The sequence below is a fragment of the Xiphophorus hellerii genome, chromosome 12 (genome assembly GCF_003331165.1).
Source record: "Xiphophorus hellerii strain 12219 chromosome 12, Xiphophorus_hellerii-4.1, whole genome shotgun sequence".
Lineage (NCBI taxonomy): Eukaryota > Metazoa > Chordata > Actinopteri > Cyprinodontiformes > Poeciliidae > Xiphophorus > Xiphophorus hellerii.
In genome coordinates this window covers 15114243-15141832 of record NC_045683.1, presented here as the reverse complement: position 1 = coordinate 15141832, position 27590 = coordinate 15114243, and the positions used below count along the sequence as shown (strand labels likewise).

Genomic DNA, 27590 nt, shown 5'->3' with positions numbered 1-27590 from the left:
CACATAAGAATGCTTTATATAAAAAACATACACAGAAACACAGCAGGCACAGGGTCTGTGCAGCATCAGTGTTTTACACAGACACTATTCTTCTCCGCCAGCTATGATCTACAGCTTCTACACTATGCACCTTTTGCTAAAATTGAATATATACCTATGCATACATATATATAGTGCTGACCCAAGGTTGTATGCAGGGTTACGTGTAATCTGATTTGGGACCCTCCTTCCTAGTAAGAACTTCACCACCACTAACAGCATTCAAGACAGATTTGATGATATCTAAGGTGACAGATTATAATTGGCTGACCTTAAATATAATCACTAATAATAATGATTTGCTACGATGTATTTGTGACCAAACCAAGCACAAATTCAAGGAAAAAAAGTAAACTTATAGCTATGCTAATATGTTTAACAATGGTGAACATTCTTTGTACTTTTATAAGATAAACCACTTTATTTTTATCTGAAAAAGTGGCAAATAAACAGATTAAATAAGGCCTCAAGGAAACAAAGAAAAAGCTGCCGATGGGAAATATATCTTCAAGTGTAGGATTTTACACAAAAAACAGGCACTATTTAGCATTCAGAAATATTCGCAGACAAACTGATGAATTAGTTACACCAATTTGAAAATAAGTTTTTATGATAACTGACAAGCCTAAAGAAAAAAAAGATAAGTGAGTGTAGCATTTCTCAGTAAGAAATATTTAGAAGCTCAATAATCTGCACACAAGTTTAACTTTGTTCAACAGGAATGCACATGCAAAGCTTCATTACAGTGACGGGGATAGATTAGATTATTCACATGGGTCACACTAACCTAACTAGCAGAGTTACAAATGTTGGTTGTTGGTTCTGGTTTTACACTGAAACAAAAATGGCTACTTTGACAATAGTGGAATGAAGAATCAAAGATTCATAATATAACAGAAGATGTACTTGCATATTAAGAGACATAATTTTAGATAATTAGTGACAGGAGAAATACAAAAAAAACTAATATAATGAAGTGTTTCACACAAAAAAGTTAAAACTGTATTCACAATAGGAAAATTTAAAAAATAAGGCAGGACTTAGGAACAGTCAGTCAATTGTCAGTACAGATATCACTGACATTTTTGAAAATCTCCCCAGGCAGGTTATCTGACGTGAATGAATTTGCCATTAGATGGTGACTGTGGGACGGTTGAGAGTGAAACACTTCTTTATTGTCACACAGAAGACTTTAACAACACCTTTAACAAGACAGACAATGGCTGCAGTCCCAATCTTCAGGAAAACAGCAAAACTTTGCTCCAATTACAAGTTGATCCCACTCCTCAGCCACCGTGACAGAAGCTACTCTGAGTACTCTAGGGTGTCGGAAAGGAGCTTCAGACTGAATGTTCAACACCAGCTTCAGAAAGAGCAGAGTGGCTCTTCCTTGTTACTGATTAGGTGGATATGGGGTCTCATTTTAAACAGATTGGACAGAATCCATGCTAAAAGTGCACATATGCTCTAAAAGCAAAAATAGTATACATCCCCCTAAAAAAATTCAACTTTATAAAATCATGCACAACATGGTTTCATTGGAAGAGACTTAAAAGAAATATCTGCTGATGACAGTAAATGTCTAAGCAAAATTCAGGTGTGTATTAAACACAAAAGGGGAAATGTCCCTAACAATCGACAAAGGCTATAAAACATTTTCGAACAATTTGGAATTTTTTGTTTTACAGTGAAAAAATATGTACAGCTGGAAAACAATGAAGACAGTTGCCAATCTGTCTTGAATGGCATCCCAGCAAGTTCACCCCAAGTTCAAACCTTGGAATGCTCAAAGATATTCCAAAAATTTCTTCAGCTAAACCAAGATTCTATACAGACCTTAGCTGGCATGCTACATGTTAGGCTTCACATTTGTCTAATTAGTAAAAGACTAAATTAAGGGTCAAGACAGAACAGTTTAGGGATTAGTAAGAAAGCATTTGTAGCAATATCTTTTGAGCACATGAGAAAATATTTAGATGCTTAGCCACCGTCTTCTACACCTTTGGTGAAAAACAAATTTAGCAGATAGTCACATTTTCTTTCTGGCCCCAACACTTGTGTTGGTTAGTCAATCATAAAGTCCTATTTATAACAATGTAGGGTGATCTGAGAGGCAGTTAAAGTTCCAACCTGGTCAAATAATACAAATCATCCTGCAAATCTGAAATTAAAATATTACTGGCATGTTCTTAAAGTATGCACAAGTGAATGACAGTAAAGATCAATAATCTATTGAATTGTAATGTTGTAAAAATGATGAACAAAATATCCTGCCACAACATTAGGAGACCAAAAATATGTTACTAGTTTAGTTTGACAACATCCAGTTAAGAAACAATGCAAAAGCACAAAGCAAAAATACCATTGATTTTTTAAACTGTTTAAACTTTGATAACACATAACAGCAACGTCACTCAGCAATCTTGGCAACATATCTTACAAGTGCTGTAACAAGAAATTCGATGATAAATTAAGAAAGTCTAAGATCTACTGTCTCCCGCTGAGGACAAAACATAAAAAATAAAGTCTCTGTGTTGGTTAGTGTCTTGCTGTGTACCACAGGAACAGAGAGAGAATGTGTGTAGAGAAGGAACGCTGATGGTGTTAACATTACAGCTGCTATGTGTTTATTTCTAAAAGTTCTGGTCTGTGGTGTCTCAGTCATCTGCAATGACTCAAGCAATTACTTTCCATTCAGTGTGCATGGTTGCACGAGTTCAGATGTGTTCGAGTGTAGGTGGTTATTAAAGGGATATCACCATATTTCCAGCACTAGCGTTGATAATGTGAAGAATGTGGATATTATAGTGTATTCATGTGTTGGAGAGTGACTATGTTAGTTCATGTGTGTTTAAAGCTGAATGCGTTTCACTGTCTCCTATGCCTGATTAGCCTCCCATTAACTTAGTCACATATCACCCATCAGTGGCTCCAGGCCTTCTCTTAACTATCTCACTGGCCAAACATGCTGCCAGCTGAAACCCTGCACACAGTAAGCAGGCACACTCAACATCCATTCCCATCTGGACACCCATTAGGTACCTATCATAGCGTATGATGATTGTCTTTATTGCAAAGCCATTTGGTTAAAAGAGTAACTCTTGATATGCACAAATGACCCTGAATAACAGGGTGAATGTATTTATTTTTCTGACGTGACAGTTCAGGACAGATTTAGAAAAAAGTGTAACAGAAATGTATGGCCAAATGCCTCACATATAATGACAAACTGTTGAAGCATTTTGCATGTTAAGACTTGTACAATGAAATTATTTTTAAATGTTGTGGAAGTTGAGACAATTCAGCAGAGACACATACAGTACATTTTGCTCTACAAGACAAAATAAATTGAAAATGTAGAAAAAAGCAGACAATTACATGATCACTTACATGATGTAAAGAAAAAAGCATTTGCAACTTGCTCAGGGGAACAGGAAACTGCTATTTTTAAGGGCACAAGTGACAAAATGGTTTAAAGATTGAACAAGCAGTTTTGAGAATTTCAATTTTGTTCTAAGAAATGCAAAAAACTAAAACTCCAATGAGCAGACGAGAGACAGCTGGAGGTTGAGTTAAAAATGTGTTTTTTGTTTTTTATTTTACAAGAGGCCTTGTCAATTTTGATAGATCTTTTTCTGTATAAAAGACAGACAGACGGACAGACAGGCATACATCTATTCAGATGCCAAGAGAAGAAGGAGGGGGCAAAGCGAGGGAGCATGACTGCATGGAAAACTCTAAGCCCTTTAGTCCCTCTGTGCTACAGTTGTGACAGCCAGCTATGCTGTGCTCCTCCTCACCTGTTATCTGTCCATCACTTAATTGTGTTTACCATGATGTGCAGCCTGCACTATCAGGACTTGGGCTCACAACAATTATCAAGACATCTATATAATTAATGTGAAAAATGTTTCAGAATACTAATATAAATATAAACTTTACATTAATTGAAAATTTGCAAACAAGCAGTTTATGTGAAAACGTATTTTGCGTCTCTCGTTCCTTTGCTTAAAATCGTTCTGCTAGTTGATCATTTAGCCATCCCAAGGAAGGAAGAGACCCCAAGTAGAGTTTCATTTGTTGGACCATTTCTGGTTAAGCCCACCAGCAACATATTAGCAGTAACCTTTTTTTTTTTTTTTTAAATCAACTACTACTTTTAATATTTACCTGCAAAATTAACAATAAATAGTTAAAACACTTCATAACTACATCACCCTGCATTAACTTAAGGTCATCTATTAAATACTTGTCAGTGTGCCTTTATGACTGTTTTGTGTGGTGTAATTTAATATTATTTTTGCATGGTTATGGAAGTTATATCAGGTGAATAGGAGTCGTGGGACATTGAAAAAATTTTAATATGCTGATAAACGGCACATAAAAATAATTATTACTCAAAAATATATTTATAAATATCACTCTATTTTTCTAGCTCAAACAACACTCAAATTAGCTTTGAATTATTATTATTATTATTATTATAATTATTATTATTGGTAAATAGACAAGAACTGATCAACTGGGCAGAATGTTTCCAATTTTTCCTTGCTCAGATTTTATCCAATTTTCTTTTGGGATTAACAAAGTATTTTGGAATTGAACTGAGCTGTGATTGCCAGACAAAGATGGTGGAAACTATTTTTTCTCACTCTTTGTTAAATGTAACAAAACAGATTCAAATCCACTACTTCTACCAAATAACCTGTGGGACATTTTTAAATTTTAACATATTTTGGGATACTAAGCAGTCAGAAAGTTCACTTATACTTCAGACTGGTGCACATTAAAAAAAAAAATCTTCTCACTCTCTACCCCTCTCCATCTCGCATACACACACTCCACACACACACAGTATGTCTTTCTATGCGCACACACACACACACACAATTTCCTCTCCAGCTGCGTCTTAAGAAGTCAGTGCCAGACTGGTAATCTGACTGGGCTAGAAGTTACCCGATCTGGATCCATTACAGCATACAATACCCCTCAGTCTCAAACTCTCCACACTTCCACTAACTGAACATTTTAGAGGTCATCTGAATAGAACCATCTCTTCAATGTTTATACAGCCATTCTATGGGAAACATGCTGCATTAGGCCCATGTAAACAAGTTAATGCTTTCTCCTTCGGATGTCATACTCAACTTCTACCGAATTGCCCTCTAGACCCTGTTTTGGTAATTTCATCCAGCAGCTGACTACTGAATGTGATAAGGAAAGGGCTAAGGTGTGAGTTTACTGTAGTGTACTTTATACACATTTCCTATAACTGACATAATCACTTTACCTCTCAGCCCTAAAGCCTGTACATTAGTGGTTCTAATATATATCAGTTTCCATCAAGTGAACGAATGCATCCTGGCAAAAAAAAAACAAAAAAACCTTTTAGACTGCCGAATACCAAGGAACCAGCAAAAGTTGCAGCTCTAGGGCATAGTGCCTCTTAAAAAATGTATAAAAATAAAATTCTTGATCAAAAATATTGCAGTTTACTTTCTACAATGACAATTCTTTTTTTCCCTGCATGCTGCAAAAGACGAAGATGAAAATCTTTGAATCATGAACACAATTACAGCGAATTGATCTTTCTGAAAATTCTCAGAAAAGAATTAAACACCTTTACAGAAATTACAAGTTCAGCAACATAATTAGCCTTGCACAAAACAAAAGAAGCTAATGAGAGTTTTATTCCTTTAGAACTGAGTATTTTCCCTGCGATGTGCAACAGCCTTATTAGAGAGCAGTGACAAAAGCAAAGCAACTGGCAGGGGCTTTGACTGTGAAAACTGATACAGTAGTGCTTATTCCCACCAAGGACAATGAAATGTAAGCTATCGCACTACCTCGTCACTTCCCAGAACTCACATTGAGGACTACAGCCGGGTGTAGGTGGAAGGTCAAAAAATATGTGCATGTGTGATTCCGAAAGTGAATGAAGTCAGTGTGCTTCCAGTCTCCTTGTAAACTAATGGCTACAAGGTCTTTTATTTGTTTGCTCCAGAGACAATGACAAAAATGCCAAAGAGCAAACTGTGCTCATCTGAAAGGCACAACGGAGGAGCTGTCAGCAGCTTGTCTTCAACTGCAAAACAACCAGCTGACTCTATAATTCAGTTCATAAGGAATCTGTGAGTTGTTTTACAGTGGGAGTGTGGGCAGACAGTTAAAACAAACAAGTGAAAATAAAACACCTGCTTTAGCTATGTCAGCTTTTTATTTCTTACTGTCCCTCTTTCTTTTTCTCTCTTTCTTACAAATATTGGCCTGTTCAGTCGGAGCAGAGCGTGTTGTCAGAACAATCCATCATCTGTGTGTCAACCACTGAATGATCCCGTTTCCAGACCAGTCAATCATCTACTGAACGTGTCAACAAATGCACAGGGCTGTTGCAAGTGTGAACAAAATGGTTTTAAATCAAATTGAGACGAGTGACCTGATTCAGCTTTCATAACAAAGCAACCTCTCAGGTCACAAATATGATAAGGTTTTAATGTCAAGTCAGAACCATTTAATGTTCCAATCTAAATCTCCACCGTCCCTAGAAAGGACTAAATTTGGTTCTTGTGGTGCGATGGAAAAGAGGGTAAAATTCAACAAGCCACTGTTATGCCTCTGAGATGCCAAGCAAGGATGTCACAGCCTCTTGGTAGTTGACTTAAATATTCTTGGCTTGAGGGTGTGATGTGGCGGCAGCACATGGGCGTAGCTGGCTGGTGAGCTTAAGCAAAAACACACCTGATCTGCAGTGCTTCAGAGAGTACTGCACGCTATTTAGCCTTTAAGACACATTGAACAGAATAGTGTTCTTGTAGATTTCACATCCTAATTTTTTTGCTGAGAAGATAACTGTACATTTTAAAGACTTCAAGAAAACACTGTCATCTTTCATAGCACCTCACTACACTTCATTAATAACCAAATAGGAACCTTAATCAGCACCTGTAATAGCAAAGATGTGCCAGTAACAGGGAAAAAATGAGAGTGTAATTTCCATGTTTGGGACAGGTAAGAGGCTGCACAGTGGCGCAGTTGGTAGAGCTGTTGCCTTGCAGAAAGAAGGTCCTGGGTTCGATTCCCAGCCCGGGGTCTTTCTGCATGGAGTTTGCATGTTCTCCCTGTGCATGCGTGGGTTCTCTCCCGGTACTCCTGCTTCCTAACACAGTCCAAAAACATAACTGTTATGTAAATTATCTCCAAATTATCCCTAGGTGTGTGGGGGTGTGCGGGGGTGTGCATGGTTGTGTGTCTCTGTGTCTATGTCTCAGACTGGCGACCTGTCCAGGGTGTACCCCGCTTCTCGCCCGGAACGTTAGCTTAATAGACACCACCTCCCGACCCCACTAGGGACAACAGTGTTAGAAGATGGCTAGATGGATGGATGGATGGGACAGGTAAGACAAATTAAGACCAAAGCCTAACTTTACAAACGCTGTATCCAAACCAAGTGGACACACCTCATCTTACAATGATAGTGTAGAAGATTGCTATGACTCTTAAAGGGTCTTAAGGATTATCAATAATGACCTTAATAAGTGGCACATATTAAGGTAAAGTATTATTAACACACAAAAGTGAAATGCACAAGTTCTGCTTGAAAAACATTATGAAGTAATTCTGTGGCTGTGTTGGTGGTCTGATAATACAAAGTTATTGCTATTTTTATCTAAAGCTTTTTAAGACAAAAGCACTGGCGTATTCATCATCCACAAAGTATTGTAAGGCTTTCTAACTGGTATAAACTAGATTTGGGTAAAAACCCTGAGAAAGCAGGAAATATTGTAGTGTTAGCAGAATTCAGAGGAAACAGAACCAAAGTCCGATGAAATTTTGAATAGTTGTTTTAAACATCCGGAGTGTTCTGCTCAAATCTGCACAAATCAAGGACCAATCCTTTTCACTCCTTAAAAGGCTCTGGAGTAAGATTATACATGGAAAATTCAAAACCGTGTCACAAGTATTCTTTATTGAATAAGAACTGGGATATAGAAATGCGATAATTCATTTAATGTGTATATTTTTTCCCACTAAATATAAATTTTAATGTGAGATTTAGCATATGCTTTATTCCCTGGGAACTCTTCAGAGACAGAATGACCACTGGTCACATTCAAACCCTCTTTGCGTTTGTGTGTAAGTTTTGAAATTGCCATTGAATTCTTAATAACTGCTGTAGCATCTCAAAAAGCTCTGGGCAAAAGGTTTGGACTACAGATGAAAACCCAGAAGTGACATTTGCAGAAAAGACAGACATGTGAGAGGGATGGCAGAAGCACACAACAATCTCAGCACCTATGAGTAAAAGTTATGAGCCTTTGCTGACTTAAAATAATTGCTCGTGTTCAAAATAAATCTCTTTAAATAGAATAGCAGTGAATAAACATAATCAAAGAGACAAAGAAATCTTTGAATTTTTTTTTACAGTAAAAGCTAAAATTATTCATAACCTGACATATTTAAATTTAATTTGTTTTCATGTAACTGAGAAGCTCATTTCTGAAATGAAACAGGTATTTATAAAAACAAATAACAAAAAGTATAATAACAAAATTATGTAAAAAGATATTCAATTTTGTTCCAGAAAAATATTTTCTTTACACATTGTAATTGTGATTTTTCAAAGTGTTTGATATCCTGAAATGTTTCTGGCAATTAAACCAATCAAAACATCCTAAGAATTGCAGTTCAGCTTTTTACATGTTTCCACTGTTATTTACTGATTACTTTTGGGCATGAGCGGCCCCTCTTCGGGGCGGGGAGGTCTCACAATAATCTATAAAAATTCTCAATCACATCTAGGCTGGGAGTCTGCTTGGGTCATGCCAAATCCTATTACTTTCTTTCACAAGAAAAATGTTAGTGAAATTAAAAAGCAATTTAAAACTAATTAAGGCTTATTTTTAAGTTTTAATTAAACAAGCATAATGTATTCAACAAGCTTATAAAATTATATAACAAGCTTAAAAGGTTGTAAAAGCAAAAGTACAACTTTTCCTAAATGTGTAATAGTACAATAAATCAAAGATAAAACTGACACATTCGTTTTACAACACCTCAAATATCGCACTGTTGATACCAAACATGGAAGTAACCAATGCAGCTGATGCTAGTAAACATAACAACTGTTGATGTGTGGTGGAACATTTCTCTGCCTGTTTTGAAGATTGTCTGTTTTCTTTTTTTTGTTCTTTATTCTGGAATTAAAGAACAGGTGCACCGAAAGCCTGAAATAAGTTTTTTAATTTATTTTCTTAAAACTGTCACAAATATATGTTTACTGTATATACATTTGCTATTGGGTATCTATTTGTGAAAAAGATACCCAGCCTACTTTTATTTAAAAAGACAAAAATGCATAGCTATAACATATGGTACGAAATGCTGAAAAACGAATTCTGCCAAGACATTTTCTGAAGAACTGGCACTGATAAGTTGATCCACTGGGTGCAGACATGAATGAAAAAAACTATCAAATATTTTGCGTCTCAGATAACCTCTACAAAAACTACCGCAACTTTAAGATGTTTCATAAAACTCACTATGATCCCAGATTATTTGCAGAAAACAGACACTGCATACCAAAGTGTGCTTATCAAAGTCACAACTCAAAGAAAAATCTTAGTTCACACATTCAAGAAAAAACACGTAACAGCTTCAAAGAGCCCATCTAATGAGCTGCAGCAGACTGACATCACTGCAAAGCCAAGGTAGAAACAGCCGAAGTGTTGAGGGCAGCAGTGAGTGGAGAAAGTTCACTGTAACTTACCGTTGGCCTGTTGTTGGAGGGAAAACAGTCCAAGCAATAACAGAGGACTCCGACTCCAGAGACAGAGAGAGAGGCAGCCCCTCGGCTTTTCTCCCTGCTCTGGCATGGTACAAGTCTCCCTCCTGTGTTCCTCACTTTTCCTCTGCGCTCCGTTGTTCAGCTCTTTCCACACGCCAGGCTCTGACGCTCACAACCACTGGCTCCCCCTCTGAGTGAGTGTGTGTAGTATGTGTCAGAGAGGGAGGGAGAGCAGGACATAGGGGGAGTATCAGGCATGCAAGCCACTGTGTGAGTGTGTGGGTCCGTCACAACGTGAAAAAGAGCACACCACACAAAACACACCAGCATCGGCAGCAGCCGTTGGTGCCGATTGTCCTCCAACCAGGTCTGACAGTAGCAGTGAGGCCAGCTGAGAGACAGGGAGAGAGGGAGAAAGGGGGGGGAGTTAACTTTACTCTGCTTGTGGGGAGGGCTGACCAACTCACAAACACACACACGCACACGCCTGCAGATATTCACTCACACAGAGATGGAAAGAAAACGGGGGAGGGAGAAGACATAAGCAAGATGAGGTTTAGAAAAAGTTAGGAGTATGGAGGATACTCAAGACACAAACTACTATCTGAAAGATTCTGAGTCTAACTGCAGATTTTGCTCAAAATAACTTCTGCCTGTACTGTGTGAGTTAAAAAATTATACAACAATTGATTACACAAAGCATTTGAGCAGTGGCAAGCTGAATACTGACTTTGTCAGGAGGCTTGTAACCTACACTACTGGTCATGTTATACTTTTGTTGTTTCAGTCTTTGTATATCCAACTTGATTATTTATATATATATATATATACAGTACAGACCAAAAGTTTGGACACACCTTTCTAATTCAATGGGTTTTCTTTATTTTCATGACTATTTATAAGGCAAGAAATCCCACTTATTAACCTGACAGGGCACACCTATGAAGTGAAAACCATTTCAGGTGACTACCTCTTGAAGCTCATCAAGAAAATGCAGAGTGTGTGCAAAGCAGTAATCACAGCAAAAGGTTGCTACTTTGAAGAAACTAGAATATAAGGGGTATTTTCAGTTGTTTTACACTTTTTTGTTTAGTGCATATTTCCACATGTGTTATTCATAGTTTTGATGCCTTCAGTGTGAATCTACAATGTCAATAGTCATGAAAATAAAGGAAACTCATTGAATTAAAAGGTGTGTCCAAACTTTTGGTCTATACTGTATATATATACTGTATATATATATATTTAAACTAATCCGAATCTTTGGAAAAGAAACATAGTTATGCATGTCTCCTAGATGTAAGGACACATGCAGAATGTTGCTACTTTTGGTTTATCTACAATATTTCATAAGTGTCAAGCACAAGTAGGTATCAGAACAACTGTCAATGGAAACACGTTGAGACAGAAAGTCAAATGCAATTCAATTAATTAAAAAAAACGTTATTATTCTTAGAGGGAAATTTAATGCTGCAGTAACTCTTAGTATCTATTTTTCTGCGCACTCATTATAAAAGACTATTGCTGTGGTTGGATCTCACGTAGAAGTTTGTACTACATCAGATCTGAAAAACCTCTGAATGAAGATACTGTTGTTGTGTCACAATCTTGTGAAGGACCTGCTCTTTTATTAAATGAAGGACTAAATGGAGCATTCACTTCACAAGACAATCCAGTTCCCAGACCAAGGTAAGCCTTCTTTATCACTTTGTTGAGCTTTTTCAAGTCACTGACTCTAATGCTGCTGCTCTAGGAGACAGAAAGGATTGAACTCTCTGCAACAGACTTATAGAAGATCTGCAACATCTTCTGCTAACCTTGAACGGCCTAAGCTTCCTCAAGAAGTACAGTTCACCCAGCCACTTCTTGTATACAACTTCACTGTTGTGTCTTCACTCCAGTCTGTTGTCCAGGTCAGTGTTTCCCAACCTTGGCCCTCAAGGCATACTGCCCTGAATGTATTAGGCGTTTCTTTGCTTTACCCGGGCTAATTTCAGTTGATAGCTGATTAACAAGCATTTGCTGAACTGCAATAATCTGAATCAGGAATATTAAAGCAGTGAAATATCTAAAACATGCAGGGCAGTGAATGCACCTTGAGGGTCAGGGTTGGGAAACACTAATCTAGGTGACCACCAAGATACGTCTATTCCTCCACAGCTTCCACATATTCTCCAATGGTAGAACTCGTGTTTCACATATTTCTGTTTCTCATGAAATCCACAACTGATTCCTTTGTTTTGTTCTCTTTAAGATGAGATGATTGTTCTAATACAGTTCCACAAAGCAGTCTACCAACTCTCCGGACTTGGCTTCTGTTCCACCTCTGATACATAAGATAGCTGCAGCATTTCTAGTATTAGTTCTAGTATTGTCGTCTGCAGTAATACTGCAGATGATACTGCAGACTAATAATTTAACTGAATATAGAATTGAAGGGGTACTGAGAGTAGCATCCCATGTGGTGCTGACCACCAGACACATAATCAATCTCACGAACCACAATCTGTTTATTGAGTAGTCATTAAGGATAAAAGCTGCCATAAAATTGTGGAGGCCTCTACCTGTGTCTTCTGAAATAAGAACATATAACAGAAACAAATTTGTGATTTCTTTCCATCACTACTGCCATAATTCATCATAATAGTAATATATAATGTCACATCTGTGCTGAACATGCTCTAAAAAAGAGCAGGTAGGTTTTTCCGACTGGAAAAACCAGTCGGAAAAACCTACTGGAGTTGCTTGTTGTGTCTGCAACACCTCACTAGGAAGGCGTCCACAGGCAGTGAAGGAACTTGTCCACAAAAACAGATACTACAATGGGTTGTAGATTCAAAAAGTTAGAATTCTTTGTTTATTCTACAGTCCTATATTTTACACGCAGTGCTTGAAAAACAAATTCCAACTTCATTGAATACGTACATAAAGAGAATACAGCAGAACAATTTTTGGCTATAATCTCTACATTCTCGTCTACGTGTTGAGTTTAAGATGATGACCTTTTGCTGTAATTAGAGAACAGGTAATTTCAGACATATGCAAAATGATATTTAAATCAAACTGCACTAAAGGTTGTTTGACTGATAACTCTCCAGACTCTCCTCCCATAATCAGTCAGAATCATGTCTCACTCTTTTTTACAGGGAGCAAAGTTTTATTTTTGAAAATATAAAATGTTGTATCTAGAAATAGATACTTTATAAAACCATGTTGAGAACACCTCTTCGTACAGTGGTGAGCTGTTCAGGTGGCTGGCAGAGACACTTTAAAGGCGCTGTTAGAGATTACATCATACAGGCCTGAGGCTTTTATACTAATAAATAAATGGGCTGAGACACTCTAATAGACCATTTCCTTTCCAGAGCTATCCTCTTGCCTTTAAGGCATTTACTGCTGACAAAACTCCATGTGTATGTGTGTGTATGTTTCTGCTTTGAACAGTTTCCTTTTAGCATGAAAAAAATGCATCACAGATTTGAACTATCACTATATAAGAAACTGATTCAATATTTTTAAAGTTTTGGTAAATGAAACAGATATGTGCTTACAGTTTATTTTCTTTGTTCGTTTTCATTTGTAAAGACAAAGAATAGGGATAAGACTAATTATCTCTCCTTGGAGAAAGAAATTAAAATTACTTTATCAATAGAGAGCAGTTCCCAACCTTTTGTATACAAGATTAAAAGTTTAAGCAAAACAGATCAGATTCCTGTTCCAATTTTCAATGAAATTCTAGTCATAATTTGCACATAGAGTAAGAAGTACAAAATGAGTTTCACCAATCAGTTAAGAGATTCTTCAAACTACCCAATATTTCTTCTACTGACTTTCATTTTGGGCAGACAGGCAAAATAAAGGAAAATCTGAGTATTTAACTGAGAAAAAAAAGACAATTTTCAGTCCATTTAGGCAGTTTTAAAATAAAATTGATAAAGACAATTTTAAAAAAATTAGTTATGATTTGATTTGAAAATACAAATGATCTTTTAAATCCATAAATTTTCTGTTGGATTCAAAACTATTCCTATCAAAGACATGCAATACGTTTGCTTTTTATTTCATGTACTAGATCCCTTAAAAGGAAAACAACAACAACATCTGAATTGGTTAAAATTATTATCAACAGGTCAGACCTCAAAGAAACACGATTGCTGAATTTCTATTGTTGACATAACTTTCAAACTACAAAGACAGTGAGTATGTCATCGAAGAATTTTTATCTATTTTGGAGCAGATAAATCTCATAGATTATTAGATGTCAGGTCTATATACAGTAGGCAGAGCCCATACAATATTTCTTAGAATAAAAAGTCCAAATCAGAATTGGCATGTCAGAAATCTGTATGGGTAGAGACAGGAAAAAAATATTTACTGCTAATATGCTGATAGTAATATTACCACATCAAAATACTAGATTGGGAATTTTGATAGAGATTTTATTTCACATCAACATAAAAATAAAAATTCTCTACACTCTTCTTATTAAGCTATTTCACTCATTATTGCATATTTTTCAGTTTTTGTAAAGCAAAAAATTTGCCTGTCCTCTCTCCCCCTTGCTTCTGTCTTTCTTTGCTACACTCCTCCCCTCACTCCCCTTCTCTGGTGAACCAGAATGTCATTTCAAGCATGTCTAACTGCGGGAAGCCTTTTAAAAACTGTGACAGCATTTGCCCCCAATAGCTGCGAAACTGTGTATGTGAGTGTGGATGTTTGTGTGTGTCATGGGGCATCAGTCTTCAATACCTTTAAGTAACAGTTTTTGAAGGGGTCACTTCTTGATCTACATATGATATCTTGTCTTCAAGCAAATCAGCACAGACATGCATCACACACACACAAACACACCCCCAGCACGCACACGAACACACGCCTGCTTCTCTTCACAGGAGTCACCCTCATGCTGGGTGCATGATAAATGGCTCACACTGGCACAAGCAAAGGATGAGCAGTAAAACTAAAGGAAAAAAAACAGAGGCAAACAAAAGGACAGTGGCAAGAAAACTATAAAGAATGGTGGATGTATACGCTCATTTAATACAATGATTTCTGATGAACAAGTGATAAAATGACGCATGGCAACCTTTAGGGCAGATGTGAGAGTTCAGAGATTAGATGAGTAGAGGATGAAAAGCAGTAACATTATTTGAAAAACTTCCACTTTAAGCCACAAATGAAGTTGCCTACATCTGAGTCTTCAGCAGGAATGTTTCTCTGTCTCATAGGTTAGCAGCATTCAAACTGCTTTTGCTCATTTGGATGAAAAACAACAGCTAATGCCTGAGGTCAGTACTTTACCTGATGTGCAATTCTGAATTATTTTTGACAGGCTGACACAACACAACAAAATAATAATATCTTTCACTAGGGCTAAAATTTATACTTCAGTATCTTGTCTTTTTAGAAGGTGAATCTTTAGGACATTTGTCCTTATTCTCTTGAGTTTAGATATTATATTATAAAAAGCATGACACATTGCTAGTTAGCAGTTTGTCAATGGGGACAACCTTTGTGGTGAGAGAGACAAATCTTTTCTAGTGATGCTGGAAAACCCAACACCTTTGTTACATCAGAAAAGGTTGCTAAATGCATTGAAGCCTCCTTCAGATTAATGATATGTTTTATGCTTGTGGCACAAAAGAAAATGTGGGAAATTAATGTTCCAACAAAAATATCTATTCCTTCTGTCTTTATAAAGAAACATGAAACATTCCACCTCTTTGTGAAGAACGACAAGCATCCTATGTGATTTAAAATGAATGAAAGCCCAATCTATAATCTTCAATTAAACTGCTTAAGTCACATTAAACCATGTAAAATGCATAGTCAGCTAATTTATACCATCTCAACTTACTTTTCACTGTTCCCTTAAAGAAACCATTATCCTTTTATTTGATGTGAACTGACAAGGAGACAGAGGATTAGGTCAGCCTTTGAGAAACACCTCTGTGGCACAGCAGCACATCTGCTAATCCCCATCTATTCACTTCAGTTTATCTTTAAACTAACAAGCAGTTTAACATAATCTACTTTAAACCTGTCTGTTCACTCCCATTCAATTCTGCATTTACATAGCAATCCTTTCTGCCTGAATGCTTTGTTGAACAAGAGAGACACTGTGTGTGGGAGTTGAGCTGGTTTCCTCCTTTTCTATGGACCATTTCTGCTCTGAAATTCTCCACCTGGAGAAAATCCACACTGCAATGAGGAAAATTGTTTTTGTTTGGTTGCTCAGTACTTCACATTAGTAGATAAAGACATTTAACCTACAGATGTTTAAAGTAATAATTATAAAATAGTCTTAGGGCATGACTATTCCACAAAGTAAATAATTGTGAGGAGGGGAAGAAAAATAAAGAGTAAGAAAGGGTCAGAGGTGTTTAACATTGTCGTCAGTATTTGGTCTGGTGCCTGGGGTCCACTAAAGCATTTTGTAACCTATCACAACACCTAAAACGGCTTAGTTCCCAGAGTGGAAAGAAAGGCGTGATGATGGAGCAGTGACAGTTTCACCTCTGACCTCCTGTGGTATGGTTTCTTTATGTCTGCATTGCTCAAAGAGAATTTCTGCTATTTGTGCTAAAGTAGGGGGAGAAGGGAGTTAGCTTCACAGCAGAATCAGTTTGGGAACATTGTTCCTGGATGCTGACTGCTTAGTTAGAAACTCAAAAGTTCAATCTTTTTAAAATCAGGGAAAGTGCCTTACTGAAAGCAACCATCTCAAAACACTTAGGAAATGCACAGACCTGTATAATAATGAGCCAGAGTGACCAACGGTGGCATATGTTTCCAAACTGGTCCTTGAGACGTTTCATTCAGTGATAATGCCACACAAATCTGGAACAAACTTCCAGAAAATGCAAAACAGCCAAACCAGTGAGTTACTTAAGAAAAAGGCTAAAAACTCACCAGTTTATAGTTGCCTTTGATTAAAAACAGTTGGAACAATGTTTTTAATCAATGATTGATATATTTGGTGTGTATTTGATTATGATTACTGTTGATGATTTTGATGATGATATTTAACAAATGAGATGTTTGTTGGTTGTTTCATGGTTGCTTGCTGTATTGTGTTTTGGTCAATCATGTAAAACACTTTGAACTGCCTTAAGGCAACAATTATTTCTGAAATATGAAATACAACTAAACTTGACTCAGCAAGAAGCATCCAACAAATACCTTTCAAAAAGGGGGATTATGCCCTCTCCCTCAAAATGCCACCCGGGGCAACTGCCCATATGGCCCATATCAAAAATCGCCATTACTGTTGGAATTGATTATTTTCTTAATTCACAAGGTGTTTAAAAATAAAGCCAAACATCCTAGAGAAATGCAAAAAAACAGTTTAAAACATAATTTGACACGCTGAAACATAATAAAGATGAAAATTCCCCCGAATGCCACTGTCATTTAATTCACTTCTACAAAAGCATGCCATAATAGAACTTTTTTTGTTGTTTTACTGCACTTCTTTTTGTAAAATATATATATATTTATACCCTGCATTGTGTAATAGTGGTAATTAAGTTGAATTTCCTAATCATTTAGCCAAATGATTAAGAAATCGTTTGGCTTCTTTGATGGTCTCAAATGCCTGTCAAGATCACACAGAATGAATATTTTGATTGGCTGAGATGCTAAAGCAGACAAAAAATGGTGGGAAAATTGCAATGGTGGAAAAGAAAGAAACCAGTCAGCAAAATGTGGGTTAAACATGATCCACATTGAAATGTTGAGCAACATATCACATTTACATGTTTCCTGATATTTTGCACCCTTTGTCACGATTTGCGGGTGAGGGGTGGTGAGGCAGACGCAGCAGACCCAGGTAAGATGAATAAATGATTTTAATAACGAAAACACAGTCCAACCAACGGGCAGCACGGCCGAGCAGAATCCAGGACTCGACGCCGGTAGCAACCGTTAAAACGAATGGCGAACACGAAGGACTCGGAACACATTAGACGAGGACCCGACAAAGAACAGACACACAGGTGACACTAGAACAGGACAACACAGAGACACCGAACACTCGAAATTAACACACAGAAAACACAGAACACGACACCCTTACTTCTCAGCTCAGCACAGTCAAAACTGGTTACTGGCAAGTCACCAGTTTTGACTGGTGAGGAAAAGTGAGGAAGTTTTCTTCTCCTGTGTTGAGCAAAATGCAGATTTTACTCAATTCACAATTAACTCTAGCAACTTTAGAAAGACTTCACTATTCCTTTTAGCTTGCTCTTCCTTTCTGACTCTTGCATGTTGATACTGACAAAATGGCTTTACCTTTCACATCTCCCAACTTGCATTCATTCTTATCAAAGCTGTTCTACCCATTTACTGCTTTTTCTTGAACTCTACTGCAAGATAAAGAGGGATGTTCATTTCTAGGTGAACTCAAGAGGTGGTGGTCCTCTAACCTTCGAAATGAACCTTTCCTGCTCTGTTTGGAAGATTAGGTGACCACTAAACCAAAAGAAATGAGACACCTTAGTCTGCCAGGCAGCACAGAAACAGTGGCAGCCGGCCTTAGGGGGAGGCGTGATTATTATCTCAATCCCAAACTATATTCTTCCATTTCTGGATTTCAAAAAAGTAAATTCTGCATTTACTTTAATCTTCAAATTACTGAAGTATGAACTAAAATGTTCCCTTTAAAATAAACTGAAATCTTTCAGCAAAACAGCTTAGGCATGTTTAAAACATTAACACTAAAGACAAATTCACATGCAAGCAGACACAGAAGCTCTCCAAGGCAGATGTTGAAATATTTAAACTTAATGAAAGTCTATTGATTGATTGGGAATTACTTTTACAGTGTGCTGCAGTAATTTGAAATAGTCACATTATCATCTTACAACTAGCATATAATTATTGGCAGGGATGACAAGAAAGACCAGAAACCAAAACTTTTGTTTCAGACGATCCACCCTTCTAATCCCAATGCGATAATGAATGTGTGGTTTATTGCTGTAGTAAATTTCTTGCAAAGATAGCTAGTTTTGCTTTTAAATAAAGCGCTATGTAGAGTAATATTTCTAAATGATAAATATCCTGATAGTTGACTAAAAGGCACATAATTTTTAAAGTCAATTTTCCCATTATATCAAAGTAAAACAAATTGAATTAATACATTTGAGATTTTTGTAAAAACAAACACACAAAAGCATGTGAATTGATTGTGAGTGTAGAAGTAGGACAGAGGGAATCAGGGTTGCTAAAGAAGAGTCCAGCTGGTCAAATGGGTGGAATGTCAACAATGGCATGGCGAGGTAGAAAAACCTCCCAGAAAAGATCCTGAGTGGGAGCTGAAAGAGTAAGAGCTGTCCCACCTACTCTGTGGGATCCGTCTCTGCCTACTATAGTGATTCATAAATCCACTTTTCAAACAATGAGGATCAGAAGCTGCAGCCACCCACCCACGTGGATTTTGACTGCCATCTGTAACTAAATAAAGGTTGTAAATCAAAAATGCAATTTATTTTTACTTTAACAAACTTTATTTATGAACGACATGACTGAATAGATAATAAATGTTTTTGAGATCTTATCTAAGAGGTGTCAAAAAAACAAAAATATCAGTAAGTATTCTAGTAAAATAACAGATGGATTGGTTGTAGTCAGAAAAACAATTCACTTAAAATTTCAAAAATCCAACTAAAGTCTACTTTGGTTCTTATACTTATTTTTCCCTTACTAAACTAATCCATTAAATTAAAGTCAGTATCTAACATCGTGACAACATTCCAATTGTCCCCTATGTCAGACACCTAGGATTTAATATTTTTATTTTGCTATGTGTGGTGTCATGAGATTAAGGTTTAATCAGTTCTTAATGCCTGCAAAGGAGATCAACTAGATCTCAAAACATCTGAAATTGATTATTTTACACTATGTACAAGATTTCAAGTGACATCCAGTTTTTGTATAACTATATATTCATTCTTATAGCAGGTAATTTGATACATTAATAAAACAAGACATATGAGCTTTATGTTAACATGTCAAAATGAAAAGAAAAACACAAATCAATATAGAAAGCGAAGTTTAGAACAAAACTACACTTTGTGAGTAGACGTAGCAGCAAAAAACAGGACTAATTGCTCTTATCATAGGTGAGACAATTATTTTCATTAATGCTGAAAAAATATCTTGAATATTACAAATATAATCAGGGTTTTAGAGAGCAAAGGTGACCTAACTTCTCAATGGTTTCAATAACAAAACCGGGAAGTATTTTCATACAATCAGTTTAATTCACATAAAATATGAGAAGCACAATTTGAAATTTGTATTCAAACAGTGTGACTTGGAGTCATGCAAAGGAAATATTGACCAAAGATTTTTCTGAACTGAAGAAGTTACTAAAATCCTGCTGGAAACAGTTCAAAAAGCTGCAAAGGAGGCACATGCCTGTCATGAGGCAAAATAATTGAAAGAATTGCGGTTTTGTTGCTGACCTAGAGCGACAATTTGAAGAAGCAGTTTTAAAACCTCAAACTGACAGTGGCAAATTAATTATGAAATAAGCAAACAAAACTAATTTACAATATCTAAATATCTATACTTGTCAAGGAACATTTGTTACAGTTAGATCATTGGTAACTCTTTTTGACAGGTCATGAGGACTGACATACAAACATGGGCTTCTGGTAATTCCAATTAACCATTTTACACTAACCTAGTTTCACCCGTAGTCTTTGGGGCCTTCCGCTAATAACAGAGCAACACGTGTTTCTGAGACAAATGGCTATTTTTTGAAGCCAAGAATCCTTCAGTTTAATATAACGACTCACTCTTGGATGCAGGGTGACAGATCTGAAGCACCAACAAATTATCTGAAAAATTAACAGAAGAGAAAAGGAAAAACCGTTCCCTGTTCTAGGACTTGTTTAGGGCCAAACAGCTTGGTGACACCAGGGGCTTTAACCTGACCTACAAACCGTCTGTGAACCCCACACCTGCATTAACACGAGAACTCACACTGATACAAAGACAGATATCCATCCACACACAGATGCAGTAACCACACATTCCATAACACTTGATTACCCATAATACCAGTTCATTTAGAGCAGCCGAAGGCCCACAGTTTGAAGGACTGATAACACCACCTGGTTGGAAAAACAGTGCTTCTTTGTAAGTGTTCTCCTTTATAGACTTTACCAAACAATTACAAACATCATGTAAAAGACTTAAGAGATCTTCCTTAACACTTCAAAGGAGAGTAAGGAGAGAGGTTCGAGGGGAGGGTAAAGATGACAGGAAAACTAGAGTCAGGTAGTTGGATTAAAATAGGCAAATCAGAATAACAAAAAGAGGTTATGATAAAGCAAGGCATGATTATTTTTATAGTACATTTCAACATCAAGGGAACTCAAAGTACTTTACACAATGAAAACACAAATCAGCAAACATTAGATTTTCTCCAAACTCTAAACAGTTAGGGGTTTAGCCTTGATTTAAGAAACTTAGTGTTTCAGCAGTTTTGTTGTTTTCTGTAAGTTTGTTCCAGATAAGTGGAGCATAAAAACTGAATGCTGCTTCTCCACTGAAACTAACATCAAAGCTGTTTAGCTGTTGAAAAACAGCTTTTCCAATAACTTTGCAGATTAATGGAAGATTGCAAACTGGCCTGTAATTTCCCCATAGCGACTTGTCCACATTGTTCTTTTTCAGTGGTGGTTTGATAACTGCTGTTTTTAAGCCTGGGGGGAAACACCTGATAAGAGGGATACATTTAGAAATTGAATCAGATTAGACACAATGACAGGCAAACCTTTCTTAAAGAAAAATATACCTTAATCTCCATACTATAGACACTGCTATAAACAATGCAATGCAACTAATATGGAACTTTTTCCCAACTGGTCTTGCAAAGCTTGCAAGATGTACAGTGAAGAGAACAACACAAGATCAAGTCGAAAGAGTAGCAATGAATGAGTGATTGAGGAAGTCCAGGGATACCTGCAGGATGTTATCGGATGGCACGCACAAAAACCATCATCATTTTATCTGATAACTGTTACCTAAAAACCAAGATGGTTTGCAGCTCTCTACTTCCTGAGCTTTTCCAACCATTACATCCATCTGAATCATTATTGTTGCAAATCACTGACAATATGTATTATTTTAAGATTGGATTGTTATTGAAAAGAAGAGGGTCAGACAAAAGAAGCACTGCATTGTTAAAATGAGGTGGGGGAAGTGATGGGAGCAATGCCAATGTCAGGCTAGTGGTGGTGAAGCATGATGGTCCACTTGGGGTGAGTGGCGCAGTGGGATAAGAGCGTGGGGAGTTCATGCCCCCGTCAGGCCCTTTTCACACTGCATAAACAAAGAGATTACAGTGAGAAGGGGCTCTGTGCAGCTAACAAGCAAGGGTACCCACACACACCCATTTCAACACAGGCACACCCCCACATACAGAACTCATACTTTCACATGCACACATGTATGTACACTCAAATCTATGTTAATATATTGGAACATAAAATTAGAAGGGCAAATTCATGCATACAAAGATGCTCCCCAAAACACAAGGTCAACATAATGAAAACACCCATACAACTAACAAGAAACATCACAACACAGTGGCGCCACCTGTCTCCTCTTCACCAATTAATGAGCCCCCGGCTCCCGGGATGCTACAACAGGGTGGCAATTAGCAGGGGGAAAAGAAGAGGGGGTTATGAAATGAGGGAGAAAAACAGACAGTGGGGGAAGGGGGTGAGTAGGAGGCACAGAGAAGGGAGAGACATACACATTTTTAAAAATAAATCTGAGCAGGGAAACAGTAAGTTTAACACATTGGTGTAGCTAGAGGAGCCAGACAAAGAAAGCAGAAATATGTGTAAAATTGTAAGCTAATGTTTCAATCTATTTCATTGTGAGATCAATCAAACAGATGGGATATGCCCGTCTTAATCACACGTTAATGTTCGTTTAACGTATGCAAAAAAATTTAATAGATAAATAAAAAAATAAATCATATGGCAGATTAGTAAACTGAAAGAAATTGGACACTGTTAAGATATCTTAAAGTACAAAAGCACCCAACTGTGTATTTTTAATATTTTATTGGTAAACATTAAGGGATAAAGGATGAAAAAGAACAAAGTATGACCTTACAACAACTGAAGAAAACCTGGATTTGTAGCTGAGCCTGCCTGTTAGTTCCGTTTGTATTTCCATCCATCATAATTTCTCTAATTCTGTCTCCTTCCTTCTGCCATCCAGTAAATCTTTGCTTCCTGTTTTTCACTTAAATACATGCACACACACATTCTTTTGTTTGCCACCTGATAACAGACAGTTATTCATACTGTCTCCCGACCCCCTCTGACCCTTGAACTTTGAGACCTAAATGCGGAACAAGAACTGAGAGACTGGTCACGCATTTGCTGGCAGTCATTGCATACAGACAAACACACACACTGAAAAGCCAGAGATGTCTAAGTTTGGATTGCAATTAAACTATACTTTTGAACATAGCTAAATAAAAAACTATACTGAAGAATCACTTCAAGTCTAATGTGTTCTTCCAATATCTAAAGAAGCTTAGAATAAACTTAAATAAACTAAAGAATGTCTGCAAATGTACAGAACTACCATTTACCCTATAGATCCACATATTTATAACAACACTATTGTGTCCTTATTGGAAGTTTAGGTCAACTCCACTTTTAGCTTCACAACAATAAAAGTTTATAGGACACAATTTGATTTTATGTTAAGTGTAAATTCAGATTTTAATAGCCTATGCTTTAAACTCTTCAAAATTACTAAGTAAATAAAGCCAAAGTCCTCGAGAACTAATATTCCACACATTTTATATGCCTTTTCATGCCTTTTTCCATTCTTGATAAGTAAACAATTTTATTGTCAGTCCAAAAGAATGGGCTTTTAGTGTTGCTCTACAACTGTCTGTGTGACCTACACAAAAAAGTAAACAAATAATATTGCACAGAACACGTGAAAAAGTAACATTAGCTATGTGCTACCATTGTATCCCAGAGTGTATTTACTTAAAGATTAAATATGACTGTAAAACATATACAAGCCAAAGTAGTTTGGCTTGCCACACACAGAAGGCAGGTGTGGGGTCAGAGTTTCGGTCAGCGGCCTTGGTCCAACTCCCAAATATAGAGAATCCACTATTCAGGGATCCTTAGGTTCACTGCAGGTTCTCGGATAACCACCACAGACCTTTTGTGTCTGGAGAAAAGCATGAATGCCGAACACACAAAACATGCATTCAGTCCTCCATACATTCTTTTTCTTTTATCAGAAGTGTTGAATAAATCCGTGGAGATTTATGTTTAAATTCCACAACATATTCACACAAATTTAGTAAGACAAATAATATGGAACACACTCAGTTCACACACTCAGTACAATGAGATCACTAAGATATCCATGACCTTGTTACCAGAAAACATGAATGCCTATTCCTCTCTTACCTCACAATCTAACTAGTCACCCACATCAACTTCTTTGCTTCTTTACAAAATCTCTCTCTATCTCTGGGTCTCAGAGAAAACACTATGCACAGTGTCCATTCAGCGAATAACAGAGGATTTGTTCTAAACAGTGAAACACTGCACTCACACTTTGACCTCCGAAGACGAACTCTGAACTCCAAAATAAGTTGTGACACATAAAAACATGTATTTACATGCATTTGTCAGAGGATTGTGTGCATGAGGAAGATGCAGACTGATCCATGCAGATCAGTTGATATGCAGAATTATTGATATGCCTGAGAAATATGTGTAAAACTCTTGATACACAACCTTGAATGTCAGGACATTTGTGTTGCTTAAGTAGGGGGGAAAAATCCCACTTAGACTTAATCTGAGAATATAAGAACTTTTATTTAAGTAATTTAAGACTTCTGCTTCTATCGACTATAAATACAACATGACAGAAAATTGTACTTTTCAACCATTCTTCAAAAAACTTAAGTCTTACCACCACAAACATAAATATAAAGGATTTGCTGAAGTTTAGGGGACTTTAATAAGTGCATGGACAGAAGACATCAATCTTTTTTAGAGTATATGGTATCATGAAGTATTTGAAATACCATAATATTTAATATAAACAAACTAAATTGACACATATGTTTAAAATATTGACTTAGATCAGTAAAAAAAAAAAGTTCATTTAAAGTACATGGCTCCTCTCATAAGGTTCAAGTAAGGGAGTATGCTCCTGCAATTAAAAATTTAATTCATTTTCATCTATTTTTTTGTACATTTTCACTGGTGCTGCCAATCATTAAGAATTGTACTTCTTTGTGACAAAAAGGCAACCAAAGATCAGATTGCAATACAAAAATGTATCTTGATAACTTTATGTTGATAATATGGTATTAGCGCACACTTGGCATAAGGAAACTAAGTGGGAATAAATATAAAAGATGAAGTTGTAGCAAGGAACCCTAAAAAGAAACAAATGAGCATCAGATCTGAAAAACAGTTTGATGTGTCTACCAATCCAAAAAGATTTTAGATCTTTTTAGCGCAAAATAATATTTTGTACAACTTCATCAGGCTCTCTTTTAACTTAAAAATAAAATACATTATAATAATGCACAAGACATTTTGTTTTGCTTTCTTAAGTAGTAGAATATGTATTATAGAGTATATTGATTTCAAAAACCTACCTGCATACTACTCAGAATGCAAGAATCCATCAAAAAGAAAAACCTAATTGTTCCAGGCATAAATTTATGTTAGTGAATACAAGTTCCTGCAGGTCATTATAGAGCAGAGAAACTCCCATTCTCCTAAAGTCAAATAGTTTCAATTTGATTGTTACAAAGCCATCTAACAGCAGGAGTTTTAGCCATGAGTCATTCTCGCTCTGCTCTGACAAAGAGAAATCCATCAGCATAATGAAGACAGCAAGTTATTTGATGCTTTAAAATTTTGCTATGTTCTAGTTATTGTGGTACAAAAGTTAAAAGAAGGTCAAACAAACCAAATAAAACACCTGGATCGGCAAATAAGCAGAACTTTGCCAGTACTAATAGCAGAAAACTACTCAGGGTCCTGAATTATTTTCTATAAAAGTAGGGATGAAAGAAAGCTGCACAATTTTCATTTAGTGTATTCTAAAAAACAGAATGGCCTCTTAGTAATGGCAACTTTATTGCTCCCCAGTACTTGGCTGAATTCCTCTATTCACATGCATACATTCGCATATGTGCACTATATATGTGTGAACAATTCTATCTTTGAAACAGTAATTGCTTTTAATACCACAGGGAACACCACACAGATCGTGACAAAGTTTCACCCACAACTAATGATTATGTAAATACGATAACCATCTGTGGACATAATCGTGCGTGTGTGTGGGTGTTCTGCCTAATATTCTTTTATCCCTTATCATATGGAGATCAGCTGTTGGACAAATGTGCTATTGTTGAAGGCTGAGTTAGAGGCAAATGTGCGCCGGCTTGTGTGTCTGTGTAAGTGAAGTTGTGCTTTACTGGTTCAGGGCCTCATCTGTTTCCCTGATACTGCGGAGGATCACATGTTGCTTCAGACGAGCTTGTTATTAAATGTCATAGGCCGATCTTCTAGAATAACCAATAAAGTTCTCACGGCTTCCTCATCTGTGAATATGTGGAAGTCCACGGCTAACACACAGTGAATGCTATGCAGACCCTGCAAAATTCACCAATAAGAGAAACAATAATCCATTTATCTGGGTGTCTGTCTTTCTGACTGACCAACAAATGGTAAGTGCATGCACACACAGGCACAAAATGCCACTGCACTGCTCCTCCCCAACGGCTTAGAGAAATTACTGCCACCTGAAGCGGAACCACGTCCATCATGAGGAGGCCCCACAAAGCCCCACAGGTGTCCTTTAACATGTCCGATGGTCTCCTCCTCCCCCAGCTCTCCATGTGTCCATTCATCTAGCTGCAGTGGAGAACAGCAAAACAAAACACATCCCTGGGGGAGTGGAGGGACCTCGCAACTATCCAAGTACATGAATTCCTCAGTTCTACAGGCACAGATTGGATCATCCTACCTAATGACAGGGCAGTCAAACTATTACTAGATTAATCATGTTGTAAGTTTAAAGAAATGTGATTTTTATACATTGTGTGCACAGGATTTTTTCAGTACTGTAACTTAGTTCACATGACCTCATATTGTGTTTCTGCTCTCCACCTGTGTGGTGTTAAACAGCCTGTTTTGCTGCCAGAAATGAAAAGCACAAATCACTTCATCCTGACCAGACTTGTTGTGTTAAAATGAACACAATGAATTATGAGAGACAGGTGCAAAACACTCCAAACCACAAAGACCAACTTTGCATGTTTTGCAAAGATTTTGAGCTGGCTGTGGTTTAAAGAGGTGTTCCTAAGCCAAACAAATAGAGAGAAATTGAGCAATCAGCAGTTCCTGCAAACTTGCCTTCAATTGAAAATCACACAAGATTTTCCAGATGCTGTCAGTCCATATTAATCTACACAGGGCTGATAGTGTAATATAAAAATAAATGTTCACAGTCTACCTCTAAAATAAAAACCTCCAATTTTTTTTTCTTTGTCTTCCTAAAGCTAAGCTACACAACTTTAGGACACCTCAGAGAGGTAAAAAATAAAACATTGACTGGAATTCAAATGTTAGGCACGAGTCACAAAAAGACAGCTGCGCAGACAACAGCGCACATAGGTAGGCAACACAGCAACGAAGGGAGTCAAAACCAAAGATAGACAGAAACACTAACATTG

The 27590-nt window shown here is 36.9% G+C and overlaps 1 protein-coding gene across 4 annotated transcripts in view; it reads right to left on the bottom strand.

Annotated features, from left to right (window-relative positions):
* The window catches only part of bmpr1ba (bone morphogenetic protein receptor, type IBa), a 67188-nt gene that overhangs the window by 16764 nt on the left and 22834 nt on the right, over positions 1 to 27590 (bottom strand). For 3 of the 4 annotated variants that reach the window (XM_032579135.1, XM_032579137.1, XM_032579136.1), the window contains one exon: positions 9806 to 10214. The exons of the other annotated variant lie outside the window; for it this stretch is intronic. In XM_032579135.1, coding sequence (XP_032435026.1) covers positions 9806 to 9911 — 106 coding nt within the window. In that variant the 5' untranslated portion in view covers positions 9912 to 10214. The remainder of the gene's footprint in view (positions 1 to 9805; positions 10215 to 27590) is intronic. 4 annotated transcript variants of the gene reach the window in all.